The sequence below is a fragment of the Aegilops tauschii genome, chromosome 5 (assembly GCF_002575655.3).
Source record: "Aegilops tauschii subsp. strangulata cultivar AL8/78 chromosome 5, Aet v6.0, whole genome shotgun sequence".
NCBI classification, from domain to species: domain Eukaryota; kingdom Viridiplantae; phylum Streptophyta; class Magnoliopsida; order Poales; family Poaceae; genus Aegilops; species Aegilops tauschii.
The window spans coordinates 297122087-297139343 of record NC_053039.3 but is presented as its reverse complement, the minus strand read 5'-3'; the positions used below and the strand labels follow the sequence as shown (position 1 = coordinate 297139343).

General features: G+C 44.5%; 3 protein-coding genes across 3 annotated transcripts; 2 read left to right on the top strand and 1 right to left on the bottom strand.

Annotated features, from left to right (window-relative positions):
- The first annotated feature begins 959 nt into the window (after positions 1–959).
- Positions 960–5028, top strand: LOC109737923 (phosphoenolpyruvate/phosphate translocator 1, chloroplastic). The gene is made up of 9 exons (XM_020297042.4): positions 960–1478; positions 2695–2817; positions 2904–3056; positions 3164–3249; positions 3472–3556; positions 3979–4098; positions 4183–4251; positions 4515–4644; positions 4718–5028. Exons 1-9 carry the CDS (start codon positions 1116–1118, stop codon positions 4792–4794), a joined length of 1206 nt encoding a protein of 401 aa, XP_020152631.1. The 5' UTR covers positions 960–1115; the 3' UTR covers positions 4795–5028.
- Positions 5029–7703: 2675 nt separating this feature from the next.
- LOC109737924 (uncharacterized) lies at positions 7704–8458 on the bottom strand. The gene has a single exon (XM_020297043.2). It carries the CDS (start codon positions 8456–8458, stop codon positions 7820–7822), a length of 639 nt encoding a protein of 212 aa, XP_020152632.1. The 3' UTR covers positions 7704–7819.
- A 3807-nt stretch (positions 8459–12265) lies between these two features.
- LOC109737922 (ubiquitin-conjugating enzyme E2 variant 1C) lies at positions 12266–15716 on the top strand. The gene is made up of 4 exons (XM_020297041.4): positions 12266–12529; positions 14810–14949; positions 15076–15201; positions 15308–15716. Exons 1-4 carry the CDS (start codon positions 12490–12492, stop codon positions 15446–15448), a joined length of 447 nt encoding a protein of 148 aa, XP_020152630.1. The 5' UTR covers positions 12266–12489; the 3' UTR covers positions 15449–15716.
- The last annotated feature ends 1541 nt before the right edge of the window (positions 15717–17257 follow it).

Genomic DNA, 17257 nt, shown 5'->3' with positions numbered 1-17257 from the left:
ATGGAGCAGCGGCAATGTTTGAACAGTTCACCCAGTTTCATCATGACACGCGTGATTGGAAAACTCACGTGCAACTGCAAAATGATTTGATTGAGCATATGTGGGCTCATGTTGGCAACCAATAGATGTATCTTCTTTATTCGGTTTGCAAAACTATGTGAGACATTTTTACTTTTATTCGGATTGCAAAACTATGCTATTTTATTCGTTTGAAACTATGTTGATTATATATTGAATGCAAAAGTTGTGTGTCAAACAATGCAAAAAATAAACTATTTGTTGAAATAGGGCAGCCAGCCGGCCACGCCGTCATGTATGGGTCGTCGCATTGGGCGCACCGCCGACCAAATCTAAAACACGGCGGACGCCGGGCGGGCGGCCGACCCAAACGAATAAAAAACGGACAAAAGCACCGTATGTTTGGGTCGCCCCGTTAGAGTTGCTCTTACATTTTCTATTCCTTTGATTTGAGAATTCTGTGAACCGAATGAGCCAGGAAATGGCGTTTGTGTTTCACGAAGTTAAAAAATAAAACCTGTACTCCCCAAAGTTGAGGTCTGGAGCAACTGGCAGTCCGCCCCAAGACGCATGGTGAGCTGGCGCGGCGGTCTCGCTCTCGCAGATCCCGCCCCGCCTACTGTGGGCCCACCAGGCCAGGTTTTTCCCGCGCCGGGACCCACCCGCCCCTCGGCGCCCTCGCTGGGCAGGTTCCACCCAACAACCCCTCCACCGCATCGCGCGGCGACTCACCCGCGCCCGGGCCCCGCGCACCCTCGCCCCACGGCCGTCCGCCCCGGCACCGTGCACCGGCTCCACCCAGCAGCCGGCCAATGCCAGGTCAAGCGCCCGGGCCCACCTGTCACTCTTGCAGACGCTCCTCCCCGCCAGTGCCAGCTCAGCCGGCCTCGGGCCGCAGCTCCTTAAAAACCCTTCGCCCACCAACCCACTCTCTCTCATCTCACCAGACCGCACCACCCCGCCTCCCTCCTCGTGCCCTCCGCCGCCGCCGCCGCCGCAGCCGCAGCCTCGGCCTCGAGGCCTCCACCCGCCCCCCACGCGCGGCCGAGGCTCCAGAGGCGCCCCCCGTCTGCCCGGAACAGTCCGCTCCCGCCGCAATGCAGAGCGCGGCGGCCATCGGGCTCCTCCGGCCATGCGCCGCGCGGCCCATCCTCAAGAGCCCTAGCCCCGGGGCCGCCCGCCTCCCGGCCTCCCGCGCGGCCCTCCGCCTCTCCGCCGCGGCGCCCCGCGCGGGCCTCGTGGCTGCGGCCGGGCTCGGCCGCATCGGGCTCGTCCCGGCGTCGCCTGAGCAGGAGAAGAGGAGCGACTGCCTCGTGGCCGCCGCGGCCTCCGGGAAGGCGGCGGCGGGCGAGGAGGCCGGGGAGGAAAGCGGAGCGGCGCTCGCCAAGACGCTGCAGCTCGGCGTCTTCTTCGGGCTCTGGTACCTCTTCAACATCTACTTCAACATCTACAACAAGCAGGTCAGCTGCCACGCCTTTTGTTTGCACCAAAAGGTTGCCTTTTTCTGTTCTGTTGCGTCCAATGTTAGCTCTTGTAGTCCTTCGTGGTTTAGCGAGCGCGCCTTCTAGTTCGATCTGATCAATTGTCCTGGGAATCGGTTACTGGGTGCGAATCGACGTGTTGTTTCTGTTGTTTTGGTGCGTTCGTAGTCTTGTAGTGACAGATCTGTCCAAGTAATCTGCATCTCTCCACTTCGGATCATCCCGAGTGACATTGCATGGAAATTCCTCCTCCAGCTCTTTATTTCTGTTATTTTTATACGTATGACGGAGTGATCATTTGGTGAATCGTACTTAGATTCAGTGAAATCTAACTGAACTGAACTTGTCGAAAATACCATTTTCATATTTTGTGATTTGTTCTAGTGAACATCATTGATTTACATAGACCTACGTCAGACCGAAGAACATACTGAACTTGAATCGCCTTTTCTTATCGAACGTTTAGCATAAGTGCATAAATTTTCAAGACCCCATCCCAGAAACCAGGATCAGTAGAAGCAATTGATTCCTACCAAATCAGGGTGCTTCCTGTCTGCTTGTGTGAAGAGAAAGCTGACCTATATGGTTCATCTGTATGGCTAAGTGATCTTTGCTGGAGCTTTTTGACGAATGTCTTTAGATTCAGAAATGTCTAAGTTCACGATTTTTCACTGGGTTGTTGAAATACTGTACCATTTTGCCTCATATTTTTTTTATTCCAAAAACTTAGTTTAGACAATTGTTGAACCTGTAGCATTTTCCTGAGCTATTAGCTTAAGTGTATAAAAGTTGCAACGCTGCATGCCAGAGCCTAGGGTTATTGTTAGTAATAATTCCAATCAAGTAAGGGTTTTTCTGTCTGCTGCATGTCAGAATAAGCTTTTGCTGTCGACTTCACTCAGGGTCTTTCATAATACACTGTACCAATATGATGTGCACTATGGCTTTAATCCTACGGACATATATGTTCATTTCTTTGTCCAGTATTTGTGCCTCTGTGATTACAAATTTGAATCGGTACCATGCCCTTCTGTTTTCTGGTGAGTGTGTAAATGGAGAATTCTGCGGCACATGTTTTGTTAATGATCAAGCTACAGAGATCGCCTTTTGATTTATTTTCCTAAGAAATTTCTAGACAATTGCATCATTTACCTGTGGATAATGCAACTTTCTCCGCTGTTCCTATATTTGACAGGTCCTGAAGGTTTTTCCTTTTCCCATAAACATCACAACAGTTCAGTTTGCTGTTGGAACTACGATTTCCTTGTTTATGTGGGCCACAGGTATCCTTAAAAGACCAAAGATTTCCGGTGCACAGGTAATTATCTAGTTTCCTGTGACAAACTTTCAGTACACATATATTGCACCATTAGAAGATGTATTCTAATGGCTTTTATTTCCCAGCTTCTTGCTATCCTCCCTCTGGCTATTGTCCATACCATGGGCAATCTTTTCACTAACATGAGCCTTGGGAAGGTTGCAGTGTCATTTACACATACAATCAAGGCCATGGAGCCTTTCTTCTCAGTTCTACTTTCTGCAATGTTCCTTGGCGAGGTAATGTCTGTTTCTCTGTCCTCTGTTAGATCTTCCATGAAACATTGCAAATGTGCATAATCTTAGAATTTTCTTTGTCCTGTTCTGACACATGAATGGCCATGCAGCTGCCTACTCCCTGGGTTGTTTTGTCTCTTCTTCCTATTGTTGGTGGTGTGGCATTGGCATCTATTTCTGAAGCTTCTTTTAACTGGTGAGCAATAACACCTTCATTTGAATAAAGGAACTGTATTGTTACTTGTTAGGATGCACATTACAGTTGCGGCATGTCTCTTGAGTTTCATATGTGATCGCCTAATGGCTGACGTGTGTATTCATTTTTGCATTGATATTTTCCTCCATAGACTCCAAATCATTTGTTGCTCATAAATTATTTGCATTATTGGTGATTAATTTGCAATTTAAATGACAACAGGGCTGGATTTTTGAGTGCAATGGCTTCAAATGTGACCTTCCAGTCAAGGAATGTCCTCAGCAAGAAGCTTATGCTGAAGAAAGAGGTAACTAAGTTAGCAATTTACAGTTCTCTTGGATAGTTGTAACTGAATATCAATGTTCAGTTCTCTCGAATTATGAATCAGTCCATCAATTTACAGTTCTCTTGGATTATGTACGGCCAACTATGGTTATCTTTATGAACTTTTACATTGGACACATGAAAATTATATGCACATATTAATATCAAAAAGTATCTTCATAATGTTGTTTTAGTCGGTATTGTTGAAGTATTGCAGTAGAGATAATTTGTCAAAGTCATGTTTTGGGGGTGTCTGCAATTCTTTTCTTTTCTTTTTTGTGAATGGAGGGGTTAGTAATTTATATGCTACTCTCATATTTTAACATGCATAGGGCCTCTCAGTCTTTACCCATGACTGTATAAAAATCTATGACTAACCTTCATATTTTCCCCAACTCTGACCAGGCATCTCTGGACAACATCAATCTCTTCTCGATTATTACAGTCATGTCATTCTTCCTCTTAGCCCCTGTAACCTTGTTGACAGAAGGTGTCAAGGTCACTCCTACTTTTCTGCAGTCTTCTGTGAGTATCCACTGTTTATTTGTCTTCCCAACCTTATAATTACAGTGTCTTGTTTGAATTCTTACTATGTTCTTTCTTGTGCAGGGTCTGAACTTGCAACAAGTGTACACAAGGTCTTTGATTGCCGCATTCTGTTTCCATGCATACCAACAGGTCAGCCATCTATTCAGTTTTATGTTGTGTGATGGTTCGTCTTGTTAGAATCACTCCTTGTTTGAAAGTTTTATGTTTTTTGTTGGATGTCTTTGTTACTTTGATCAATCGTTTTTTTTTCTGGTTTCGAATAGTTGGAAACTGATGCCAAGTCATGTATCAGTATATGCATATGTGTAGCACATGCCCAGCACATGTGTAGAAAGCCTAGGCACTTCTGTACTTGCTCGAATTTTTCTTACTTGTCTTCTGATTTATCGTAGGTGTCATACATGATCCTCGCAAGGGTGTCACCAGTTACCCATTCGGTAGGTAACTGTGTCAAGCGTGTGGTGGTCATTGTTACATCCGTTCTGTTCTTCAAGACCCCTGTGTCTCCAATCAACTCTATCGGTAAGCACCTGTTTTCATGTGCGTTCTATCGATCATATCACATCCTCTTTACATATTCGAAATGTCTCTGTAGGAACCGCGATCGCTCTTGCGGGAGTTTTCCTGTACTCACAACTGAAAAGACTTCAGCCCAAGCCCAAGGCTGCCTGATTGCATTCCGTTCGTCAGGATCAGTAGGGAGGGAGCGTTGCCACACTCTTGGAATCGGTGCTTTAGTTTAGCCGGACATATTGGGATGCCTTGTTGAGTAACTAGTACCGTGCAGGATCATTTGTAATTCAGTAATGAGCATTTTGACCAGGAAAGTTTTGAAATCTTTTTCACCGTTCTTTACTTGGACGTTCTAGTTGCCACTTTAATAAAACCTCTGCAGTTTGATCGTGCCGTGATGAAGTCACCGATGAGCTACGTCCGTAAGGGTTAATTTCTGTCCCTTTTAGCCATTTTTATAGATAATTCAGAAAGCTTTACTTGCTAACACCACATGAAGTTCATGAACAAGATATTGCAACTTACTACCTCCGTCCCGTAATATAAGAACGATTTTGATACTACACTAGTGTCAAAAGCCTCGTAATATAAGAACGTTTTTGATACTACACTAGTGTCAAAAGCGTTCTTATATTATGAGACGGAGGGAGTACTACATTCATTGTATTTAACCGGACAGTACTACATTCATGTGTGCCCTGATGCCCTCTATATGTCTGGTGCCAGGGCATCGTGCATGGTTGTGAACTTGCATTGTTGTAACCTTGTTTCTATAACAAACAGTGCTGACTTTTCGATGAAATGAACACTGCCAAGCCTTTTCCTACGTGCATCTGTTGTTGCTGACATGCTTTATTTTGAACTTTCGTATTAATATCTCTACTACTTAAAAAGAACATGCTTTATTTTGAAGTTTCGTATTAATATCTCTACTACTTAAAAAGAACGTAAGGTTCTCATTTTACCTTTCTTCCCACCATCCCTATGTCCAACCTTCCATGTAGTGTATAATAATCAATCACCTTAATTTACATACCTTCTGTACTGATTCCATTTTAATGTACTTACCAAACTTTTAATCAAAATATAAGGTAGTTCACGGTTAGAATTTGATGAACATTTATTTACACAATCACATTATTATTGACAGGTAAATTACAAGTTAACGTACTAGAAAATTTATATCCCGTTGCAACGCACGGGCATTGTTCTAATTATTGACTAAATTCTATAGATCCATTTTATGAATTTGCACTCTTATTTTAGAGTATTTTGTGTCCCTGTGCGGAGCTAACGACCTGCACGCTCAGGCCTTCCAGAGTTACGCGATTTGGGACGTGCGATTTTGGCTGAGTTTTTTTTTTTTGAATAGTTTGGATTGCTCACCATATGTGTCACATCATAACTGATGCTGGTTTGAGTACCTATATTATGTTAGTCTTATGAACCGTTGCAACTATATTCAGCACATGATGTTCCATTGAGGGCGGTCGAAATCTTGGACCGAGGAGGTGAAGATAGTGTGTGGAAGAGGAAGAAGAACTAGAAAAACATATGTTAACATGATTAGTGTTGAACCACCAGAATTTCTATCCCCCCGTTGCAACGCACAGGCTATTGCCTACGTTTTGTCTTGGAACATGCTGAGATACCTCAGTAGAATCATCTGTATCAGTACTCTTTATATCAGACTCAGGCTTCCTCTTTAATCTTGAGTGTCATCTATTCAACAGGTTATATAAATGGTTATATATGTTTAAATTCAGAGAGATGAGAGAGAAAGAGAGAGATGGATCTAATTATTACCCCTAAGTATATAATGTTTTGTCAGTAGTACCTCAAATTTGATGTGAATGTTTGGATTATTATTGTTGGTCCTAAACTACATCAAAGACTTCAACAGGGGATGTTGCCTCTTCACCTGATTGTTATGCTTTCTTAACTCTCTATCGTGAGTAAATCATAGTGCAGTTGCGTCTTATATTCTGTTTAGGCATGTAGGTGTGTGCTTCCTTACGTTTCCATTTCTTATAAGTTGTCGTCATTTTGTTGCTTATGTTTAAGTTTGGATTTTTTTTTCTTCAACCCACAGGCCCAGTTAAGTGTGAGCAAGAACACAACAGGTGCAAAGGTTTCCTTCGATTTTCAACTCCCAACCTCTCTAATGTTTCCATGCGGAATTTTCAGCAAAATGCTAAGAGAAGAAAACAACTCCCGCCTTCAGTGAATACCCTTGAGAAATTGATGATGTTGTGTTTTGAATGATTCCTCTAACTGTGGTAGAAATGTATTAAGAATACATGGAAGTGTAAATGCATGTCATGGTCATGCTATGGGAGGAGAAATCAGGCAAATATCCCATATGAGCTTTATCTTGTACAATTTTTTTTGTTTTTCCTGCGCTCTTGATAGTGGGTTGTGGTTGTTTCATAAATGGGTCCAGTTTGGCTATTTCCGATCTTATGAAGATATTTTGCATCATATAGATTAGTTATCAAAACTTTTAGTAAATTGTGCCTGATATTTATCTCAGTGTTTATTTATCCTTAAAGTGACATGCAAGTACAAGGATAAATTGGGTTTTGGACGTCCCTTTTTTGGTCAATTGACATTTAAATTTTGCACTTCTCATATATTAGAATTGCAACAATAAGCTTAAATCACCATGCGAGCCTCACGGAAATTGGTTCACTGAGCATGCGCTTTAAACTTTCGCTTTGTTCATTATATTTTCTTGATTGTTGTATCCATGCAATATTTCAGCTAGATTTTTGTTTATTATCTTTTAGATGGTTTTAGGACATCAGATCAACCTTCTTGGTTCGGGGGCATCACTGGCGGCGCACACCTCCTTGATGTGGCGGATCGACACAAACATGGGGGGAGGGGGTCAGGGCAAGGAGCAGGGCGGTTGGTTTGAGAATCCTTGCCGGTCCGTGGGGAAGTACTATGTGAAGGAGAGATGGCGTCGTCCGGTTTTAAAGGAGAGAGAGCTCCAGCAAGAAATCGTTTAAACGGCAGGGTCCGATCGTTTAAACGAAGGCGGCGAATCGAGCTGTTCATAGTGGAGAGAGGAATGCCACGTGGTATGTTCCATGCATGTTTGGAGAAAAAATAGGTTTCTTTCACCTACAGCCCATTACGTACATTCAATCGAAGATGCCCTAATGAATTACCTAACCGGTCACACGCCAAAGTATTCGAAGGCGTTGCTGAGGCGGCGGCCGGCGTAGGGGTGGGGATGGTCCGGGTACGTGCACTCCGTGCTGAACAGAAGCCAGTGCCGCCGGCAACGTTTCACCGGCAGGTCGCCGAGAACCCGCTGTCCCCCGCCGGGCGTCTCGAGGCGCACCATGTCGCTCTCGAACACGACGCGGCACAGGCCGCCGCCGGCGACGTCCTGGCACCGCTTGGCCTCCGGCCACCGCGAGTCGAAGAGCGGCATGGCGCCGACGTAGTTGCCCTGGTAGGCCCAGCTGCAGGTGACCCACCCGTACGTCTTGGCGTCCACCAGGAGCTCCAAGACGCGCCGGCCGTCGCGGGGCACGCGGCCACGCGGCACAACGCTCCACTGGGTAAAGATGTCGCCGCCGCCCAGCGCGCGGCAGACGAGCACCATGCCGCCCCCCGCCGACAGCCGGTTCTCCACGGCCGCGTAGTAGGACGACGACCACGGCTGCGACGACGGCGACAACGGCGGGGAGCCGGTGGTGGTGGCGTGGGCCATCGCCGCGAGGGTCGCCACGGCGAAAGCCGCGGCGAGGCCTGCCATTGCCGCACGTTGGCGGCTCCCGATCTGGACGCGCGCCGTACGTGGCTGCATGTATCGGGCGCTTTCCTTGATATATCGTGGCTGGGGACAGGCACATGCACTTCATGACTAACCATGGACGGAAAGACCACCTGAGGAGGATTTGAATCACAGTTATCCCATAAAGCCATATATAGCGCCGCGGTAATGCTATTTTTATCCGACTAGCACAGTGACCCGCACATCTGCAAGTGTTCTAGTGTGCGGCGTTTATTTTTAGGCATGTAAAATTTGAAACCTTTAGGGTACCTTTGGATCCTACTTAGTTCAACCAGATGAATTATAATTTTAAAAATAATATGAATTCTGAAAATTTAGTTCATTTACTGGAACTAAATAGGTACCCTCAAAGTTCCAGGTCCGCATCCTTATTTTTTGACGAGAAAGAAGCTTTCATTCCTTAACCATTGGGCATACAATCATTCTGGTACACGACGTTAATCTCATCAGGTCAAGACCTTAACCACACGACAGTGCGTATACTATGTGCCCTATTTGAGCGAGGCAGTGAGCCACACAGTTCCTCAAGCAGCGGATCATAGTGATGAGATGTTGTCAATCTTGAAGTAGGTGTTTAATCTCCTCAGTAATCGTTGCATTAGCCGAAACGGTCAAGCTCTTGTCACATGATTGCCTTGGACGCCATTTCCGAGTCGGTCTTAATGATGATCGGCTTCAGGCTCCATTCTTGAGCAAGGCGATTCCCTCCATGCATGCCAAAAGCTCAACTTATAAGGGGGGGGGGGGGGGGGGGGGGGGGTACCATGTAAATGTATGCAGGAGGAGAGCAGGGCATCTCATCCCGGAGGATCATGCCAGCTCACCTCATCCTAGCTTCGGTGTTGAAAGCACCATTGACGTTCAGCTTATTCCAGCCCATCGGAGGCTTAACCCAGCGATCAGGAGGGCCTACAAGGCCTTTGCCAGGTGTGTCTTGCTTCTTCTTCTTTCCTATTTCACTTTCACATGTGATGATCATCTTCCTAGGATGAATATCTCCATTGGGTCTTGGTGCAAGGCTAGAAGGAGTTGATGTAACCACATAGAGATCACTTGGAAGCTTCCACAGGGGCGGTTTGTTGTGGTGAGTGATTTCATTTCGCACATGCCATCTTCGCCACATCATCATCAAGAGCAATAGGTGCCCTCTCTCCTCGTTCATGTGTAGAAGTTGGACCGTTGGAGCAGCCAATCATCGCATGTATTCAACGTTGTGTGTGGTGTTGTTGTGTGTTTGTTGGTCTCATCTTCTCTCTATGAGAAGTTGGGGGCTAGTGTTCTACTTCATCATCAATTAAATGTAGCATTGTTGCTTTTCGTAAAAAAATCTAATATTGTGTCTTTTTGAGTGAACATAATTTATGGAAGATATCAAAAATATTGTGTTCCTCGAGTTAACTCTTGACAATAAAAAATACATCATTTTTTTCTTGTATATGTGAACTATATAAGCTGGCAATATACATGAATGACACTCGTAGATGTAAAGTATATAAGTTGACAATGAAATTTGTTGCTTGGGATGAAGGAAGCATACAATTAAATTTACTTGCAATGTTGGTCCCTTTTCAAATTTTGGGAGATTCTAGTGATGTAAAAAGATTGAGTGTTGAACTGAGCGCTTAGGTGGTTAGGTTTCTTGTGGTGGAACCAACCACTTCGGTTCAGGTCCTAAACTTGCCACAGGTGCTTGCATATTTCTCGGATTCATTTCGGTCTGTCTGACGTTACTCTCAAATGTATGACATGCCCGTCGACCGTTAGGTGCATATGGCGACTTCACCAATCTTAAAATTTATCGGCACAATCTCTTGAAAGTGCTCATATGAATAGGGTCCATGTTCGTACTATGTTTCCAAAAAAAGATAAGAGTAATTCATGATGGAGGCTAGTTGAGGAGAGAGTGAAAATATCCTATCTACTAGAGGAGTATTTCAGTTGGTTAATATTTGCTTGAGCAGTATTCATTTGTACATGCTTTCGTTTCTAGAAGCTTCAAGAGAAATCTGGTTATTTGGCCCTTTGAGTATGTGGCTTTACAAAATTGCCACATTCAAGATTGGCTTCGTAAAAATACCACCCAACTTGTGTGCGCTTTGATTACCGTGACATTTTCTCTTTTACATTGCTTTTATTTTAATTTTTCCATTTCCTAACACCTCAAAGTACCAAACTACTGTTAACCTACACATGAGAGATCAACTTACATTTAGTTGAAATGTACCATGGAAATTTCAGAATATGTAAACTATATTCTACATGATTCCGTTACCATGATGTCCTATTTTATCTTTTTCTACAAATAATGTTTTTATTGACTCGTAATGAAGCATCAAGAGAATGCAAAATACAATGAGTATACACCCGATCGTTGCATGACTATGTTGCACACAACCAACACTAGCACATGCGCATAAAGAAACACACCTGCAACTGCAGGAGCAAAGTAAAAAAAAACCGAAGTTATGTATAGGCCATGGAGAAAGAAAACAACAAAATTATCAAACTCTGATGGACGAAGTACGTCAAAGACCATCAGCAGTAATCATCTCTTGACAACACAAGGACTACAAGAAGGGTTCTTCAAAAACAACGTCTTCAGGAAGGTAACGACATGTACACGTCGTCATTGTCGGATCCAATCTCCGAAGGTCATATCGTGAGTTTTCACTCTGAAAATCATGTCTGAGCAAATTCAGAGTGATGGTGCAAAAACATCGCCATTGCCAAGGAGTATAACCAACTTGAGTCAAACAGAGGGTTTACCCCCAGAGCTCGAGGCCAGTACCTGTGAAGCACCACCAAATGGAACTCCTCTTGCATTGTCACCTCCACTTTTTTTGACAAGTTGATGATTTGTTCTCCCTTATTTTTGGCAAAGTGTACTAGTGAATTTTCCGGTCTCTTAATTTCCAGATGCTATAGTACTAGTTAAGTCTGGTGTGTGTTTTTGCGGGGAAGTTAAGTTTGGTGTCTAACAGGGATTTACAATCACCATGTTAAATGTTTGGTTTGTTTTTATGAAAGTCAAGAATTAGATGCCTAAAGCTTATGTACTACTTCTCGATGCCGGCGCTGCCGATTGTTATGGACGATTGGTTGACGGCGAACCAGCAGGTGGTTCCGGCGAAGCCCTTCTCATCACCGACCCACCGGATGTCGGGGCCTGCGTCGGGGAAGATGTTGATGGAGCCTTGCAGTTGCCTCACAGTGTGGAACCACTCTTGAAAATCATCAAAGGACTGGCTACTTTTTGTGTGTAGTAGTGTTAAAATAGGTAGTAGCGTTGTCTGAACTTTCTTATATGTTTGCTCATACTCATTTACTAGGGGGTTGGATCTTTTGCCCCACTTTACGTGGGGTTTGATGATTTGCCCCATACTTGTCTCAATGGCAAGTGGCTCCAGCCCCACCCGTCATTCTCAGGGAGGTAAATGAACAAAGTTAGAAGTAAAGTGGGACAAAAGATTCAATTTCTCCATTTACTGTCAGGTAGCGGCGTGTATGGGTGTTCGTTTAAGTGGATACACGACAATCGCGAATAAGATTTACTTTTAAGTGAACGGTCCGCATAATCTCACATAATTATATGGACATATACGGCGTTATGCGGGAGGGCCACAGGTTGTCCCACTTGCAGCAATCATTATGTATACCCGAATGCGAGGCAGGAGTGTAATTGCGTCAACAAAAGCTTTTGCACGGAAAATAAGTCCAAACTACTGCCATTAAAAATCATCGGTGAATCTTGAGAAAAGGTCTCAATTCTCACAGGCAACCGCACAAAGTTTTCTAAATACTTACCTAATTAATGTCACGTCTCTCGTCCACCTGATCCCCCGATTCCCGATCCAACGGCGGATAGCCACCACCGGAGCATTCCACCCCCCACAAGAGGACAGGGAAGAATCTTGTTCGCGTTGAGCCGCCGCAGACCTTCCCTTTCCCCACGCGCAGGCGATCCCCTCAAATCCCCCGCACCGTCCCCCTCTCCTTCGATCGGATCCGCCCGCCCGCCCGCCTGCCGCACCGGTCGATCGACGATGACGCTGGGCAGCTCCGGTGCCGGATCGAGCGTCGTCGGTGAGCGATCCCCGTCCTCCTTCGCGCGCTACCTTCCGTTTTCTGTTTGTTCCTTCTTCCCTCGACCGCGCGCGATTTGGTCCTGTCCGTGTCGCCTTGCGCTGCGGTCCGATCCGGCTGGTTGTTCACGATCTGATGCGGTTTGAGGCGGAACATGCATCTCATGAAAGGCATGCGAGGAATTTGGTTGGTTCCAAGTGACCAGGCGACGCCGACGCGTGGATTAACTAGGGGGTGGTAGTTGCTTGGCGCATGATTGGATGCCATATAAGATCTTCCTGTTCAAGCGATCACCTGATATCTTTGTTAGGCATTGTGATTGATTGCATGCCACACTTTTATGATTGGCTGCCGTCCTGCTGATAGATATGGTTGATGAAGCCATGGTATGAGGTGACTGTGATGTAGTGTTGGATTTTCTCTTTTCTGTTTCACCAACTAATTCTAGAGAAAGGCGTAACAGCGTATGTGCTAGCAAGTGATTCTTACGGCCATTATGCTGGTCTTACTCACAACTCAATTGGACTTGTGTAGCAGTAGGTACGGGAGTGGGGGCTTATTACCTCAAGTGGTCAATTGTAAGCAGATCACAATCCTCACTTGGCCATGGCTTGCCTAGTTACCTGTAGACAGAGATCATGGAGCTGGATGTGTTCCTGTACACTGGCGTGTGTCTTCACTACAGGCATTCTCTATAGTCACGGGGTGTGGGGGGAATGAGCAGCAAATTGTATGTGTCCAGCGTACTGCATTTCCTTTACTTAAGCAGAGGGATTTTGGTATTGGTAGACCATTCAGAATGCTGTGTAAATTGTAGATAGGTGGTATTTCACTAATTGAGCAATTTGCACTTCTTTCTTTCTCTTAATCAGATGTTGGAAATACTGAGAATGAGGTTCGCACTATATGACATCTTACCGAAAGGAGATTATGGCAAGAAAATTTCACTTAGAATATTATTCTAGACACGTGGCACATGTTTTGTTGGGCAAGCCATGTTCTTAGAATATTTTCTTTGTGTCTTGGATATTACATATATCAAGATTTGGCCATGCTACATGCATGGTGAAATCAAGACTGCTACTACAGTGTTCAGTGTGTGTGCTTCGAGGGAAAATTTTCCTATGATGTCTGCCTTGGGTCCATGGTGTCTCAGCTGTCCATGTTTGCTGGTGGCAGTGCTGTTATGGGGAGAAACCCTAAGGCCCTACTGCTCTCCCTGGGAGGCACGAGGACATAAATGGGCCTGATGGGCTAAGCAAGTTCTTTTCCAATCCCTCTTCTTTCCTTGTTCCTTTTCTGCCTGCTGGTTGGCTGGCCCAATAGTTCATAGCCATTTTCTTTATTCTTTTACCAATTCTTCATGATGGATATAGGTATCTTCCCTTTTTATTTTATGTTTTGGTTGTAAGATAATGTATGTATGGTAACCAACCATACGGGCACAGGTTACCTTACCGTGCTGTAGATGGTGAGGTCGCCTACCGCACTAATAACCATGTTGTACGTATTGTATGTGTCATGCCTCTACAGGTAATTGAATATGTAGTGTAAAGTGTTGACACTTGTATGATCTCTTTGGTACCAACAGAAAATGCCAATTGATATGTGTGTTCTCCACTTATCTTTAAAAGCATGCAGAAAATCCATACCCTGGTTTTCATTAAAAAAAAAATCCACTCCCTGGTACCAAAACCATATTGCTCTAGATTTGCAGTTTTTTTTATCTTGAACATATAAAATCTCTTGATGTTCTGATGATAAATTGGGGTTGTGTAACCACAGATGGACTGAGTTTGCTTTGTTTCAATTGTGTGATTTATGCTTGCCGAAGTTCATTTAATATTTTTGTTCTTATTTAATTTTTTACCAACTGAACTTTGTCAATGGAAACTAATTTGATGAAAAGTGGAAGCATGACTGTCGGTGGGAACTCGAAAGGTACAGTACAGAAGACGCAGCAGGGTTTACTAGTCCCAGACTGTGTATGAAGGATCACAGAGTGTATTAACAATGGTATCATGCTTGTGATTAATTACTGCATAGAAAATCTGAAAGGTTAATTATGCAATCGTAGAGCTACTGTTGCATATCTCGAGGTTAAATTTGTAACCGTCTTGCCTAAACTTTTTTTTCTCTGAATTTTTACTGCTCAAGGATTGCTGCTGATTCTTTGATATTTTTATGTTCCATCTTGGGAAAATGAACTGACCTTGCATATTTACTTTAGTCATTTTAGTTTCTTATATGGAGGTAACTAATGTTTCAACCTGCTTGCAGTTCCTCGGAACTTCAGGCTGCTAGAAGAGCTTGAACGCGGGGAGAAGGGCATTGGAGATGGAACGGTCAGCTATGGAATGGATGATGCTGATGACATATACATGCGGTCATGGACTGGCACCATTATTGGTCCTCACAATGTGAGTTTATGACATGACTATAGTTCCTTCCTGTTCTATTGGTGGAAATGTGTAGTGACATTATTCTTCCTTCAGTCGTTGCCATTTATATTATTTGAAGTCTTTTATCTTACTCAACCTTTGCAGACTGTCCATGAGGGTCGCATCTACCAGCTGAAGCTGTTCTGTGACAAGGACTACCCCGAGAAGGCACCATCTGTTAGATTCCATTCAAGAATCAACATGGCTTGTGTTAATCACGAGACTGGGGCGGTACTCTCTCTCTCTCTCTCTCTCTCTCCCTCCATGTCAATCCATGCATAGAAGATACGCTTTGTTGACGTGTGGCATAGATTCATTGGTTGCCGTGGTGATGCAGGTTGACCCGAAGAAGTTCAGTGTGCTAGCGAACTGGCAGCGAGAGTACACTATGGAACATGTCTTGACCCAGCTGAAGAAAGATATGGCGGCGACGCAGAACCGCAAGCTAGTGCAGCCTCCAGAAGGGACATTCTTCTAGCGGGGTGTTTGCTGGCCCATCTCCAGTTCCAACAGCAGCGATCTATGTCACTCCCATGGGATTCGAAATGTAGATTCGGCGTCTGCTGCCTGCAGATCTTTTCCCAGTTTTATGTGAAACCGTGTTCCTCGCGATCTGCCTGATTGCCGTTAAGGAGATGGAATGAAACATGTACCGGTTTGGCGATTTGGTGGTACTAATTAAGGTCTGTAATTGAAGAAACAACCTGTGTCAAGGAAATATAATATGTGTTTGTGTGTGTCCACAAGTATGTTTTCTTGTTTCTTTCTTTCAAAGTGCGTGTGTTGCAGCAACTGTTTTACTCTTTGATGGTCTCGCACCTTTGTGGCTCCAGCCGCCTATAGGTTTCAGATGAACATCACTCCATTGTTAGTTGAGCATATGCTGATGCTACTAGCTGACTGCAATCCCGTTTCTTGTTCTTTTTCCTGGCACCAAAAATGTCACAATCGTTCCACAGCTACGAGTAAACTTCTATAAATATGGCATTTGCGAACACTGAATGATTCCAAACCCTGTGTATTCCAGAGATGCGTATATATACGTTCAGTTTTGCTCCATAAGTATTGTTTGGCAAAAAAAAAGTGCCATAAGTATTGCTATATCATTAATTTTGCTATATCATTGATTGTACACGAAGATTTGCGTGGGTATTTTCTTTTCTATTTTTCTTTTTATGCTTGCTTAAATCACTTAGATGTGTAATAACTATGACGAGATGTGCCCTAAACACACATAAGTTTTTTCTTCTTTTTTCAAACGAAGCTAACCCTAGAGCTCCGCTTTCCTTCAGGAAAACACAATGCACGGCCCTTATAAGAAGCAAAGTTTGATCAAATCTACATAAAAAAATATCAACATCTCAATACTAAAATTATATGATACTCCCTTCATCCTATAATATAAAAGCGTTTCTGACACTATTATATTATGTGATGGAGGGAGTATGAAAATTTCATGATGCATCTAAGAATATTGATTTCGTGTTGATACTTTTTCACAAAAGTTGTTTAAATTTTATAAAGTTTGACTTCAGACAAATTTAATATGCAGACTAATAAAAGAGAATATCACTTAATTTCCTTTTTTTTATTACGGGAGCATCCATGAATGCATGGCATGATCACCGAACAAATAAAGGAGACAGCCTCCTGACCTATTGTGCGACCACCAGTTAAGCTAGGCGTTCCATCCCTCGCATGCATCGGCTGGCTGCGTACAGTATAAAACTCGTCTGCTGGCGCTACGCGCTCCACCATCCTCCCCTATCTGCTACGTGCGTTCCGTCCAAACTCCAAGTCAATCGACATGTCTCGCGCGCTGGCCCTCGCGATCCTGCTGCTGGCCGCCACCGTCGCGGTGGCGCCGCTCGCCGGCGCGATCCCTATCACGGGGGAAGCCGCCGGTGGCGCCGGGACGCTTGCAGGCGCTGGGTCCGCGATGGAGTCAGCCGCCGAAAAGGCGGTCAACCCCTCCTCCTTCACCTTTAGCATGCCCAGCACCGCCGCGGAAGAATAATCCACTGTCCGTCCATCGCCGCGAGTGCGCGTGCGCATGCACCGCATGCGTTCGTCTTTTTTAGAAAAGACCATCATGGCTAGCTTTATTGAACTAAAGAATTGCATCATTCATCAGTTTCGAGACTAACCAGCCAGGAGGCTCGTTCATCCAACTACTAGTCTTTCCATAATCATAAAGCGCTTGTTGCTTCTGGTTGTATGTCGTCAGTGTTTTTGCAGAAAAGTCCCTTACGTTTTGAAGAATCAACCCACAGTCCTTTTTTAACTG